The sequence below is a fragment of the Fulmarus glacialis genome, unplaced genomic scaffold (assembly GCF_000690835.1).
Source record: "Fulmarus glacialis isolate BGI_N327 unplaced genomic scaffold, ASM69083v1 scaffold40556, whole genome shotgun sequence".
Taxonomy (NCBI): Eukaryota; Metazoa; Chordata; class Aves; order Procellariiformes; family Procellariidae; genus Fulmarus; species Fulmarus glacialis.
The window spans coordinates 1-355 of NW_009218201.1; the positions used below are offsets into that span (position 1 = coordinate 1).

At 66.2% G+C, this 355-nt stretch overlaps 1 protein-coding gene across 1 annotated transcript in view; it reads left to right on the forward strand.

The window, feature by feature from the left end:
- Nucleotides 1–225: 225 nt before the first annotated feature.
- The window catches only part of GALK1 (galactokinase 1), a gene marked incomplete at both ends in the record, with an annotated part of 1439 nt that continues 1309 nt past the window's right edge, over nt 226–355 (forward strand). Inside the window, one exon of the mRNA XM_009579968.1 lies at nt 226–345. Within this exon, the coding sequence (XP_009578263.1) occupies nt 226–345 (120 nt within the window). The remainder of the gene's footprint in view (nt 346–355) is intronic.

A 355-nucleotide genomic window follows, 5' to 3' on the forward strand; every position in this document is an offset into this window, starting at 1 on the left:
GCAGCCGCTGATGGGGCCAGGCTCCAGCAGAGATGCTTTCAGCTCAAAGACCCCTGTGTTTGGGAGGGAGATGCCTGGGTCTCACTCTGCCGTGGGTCACCCTGCGTTTTAAACTGGGATATCGGACAGGGGCTCCTCTCCGTCAGTTCCCCGTGAGCTGTGGGGCAGGACAGCCCCCAGCCCTGCAGGGGCTCACGGCCCCCCTGCTCCCTTCTGTTCCCGCAGGTGGTCCCGTGCCGGGCTTCAGCGCCGTGATAGCCAGTGACATCCCCCTGGGGGGGGGCCTCTCCAGCTCGGCCGCTCTGGAGGTGGCTACTTACACCTTCCTCCAGCAGCTCTGCCCGGGTACGGCAGC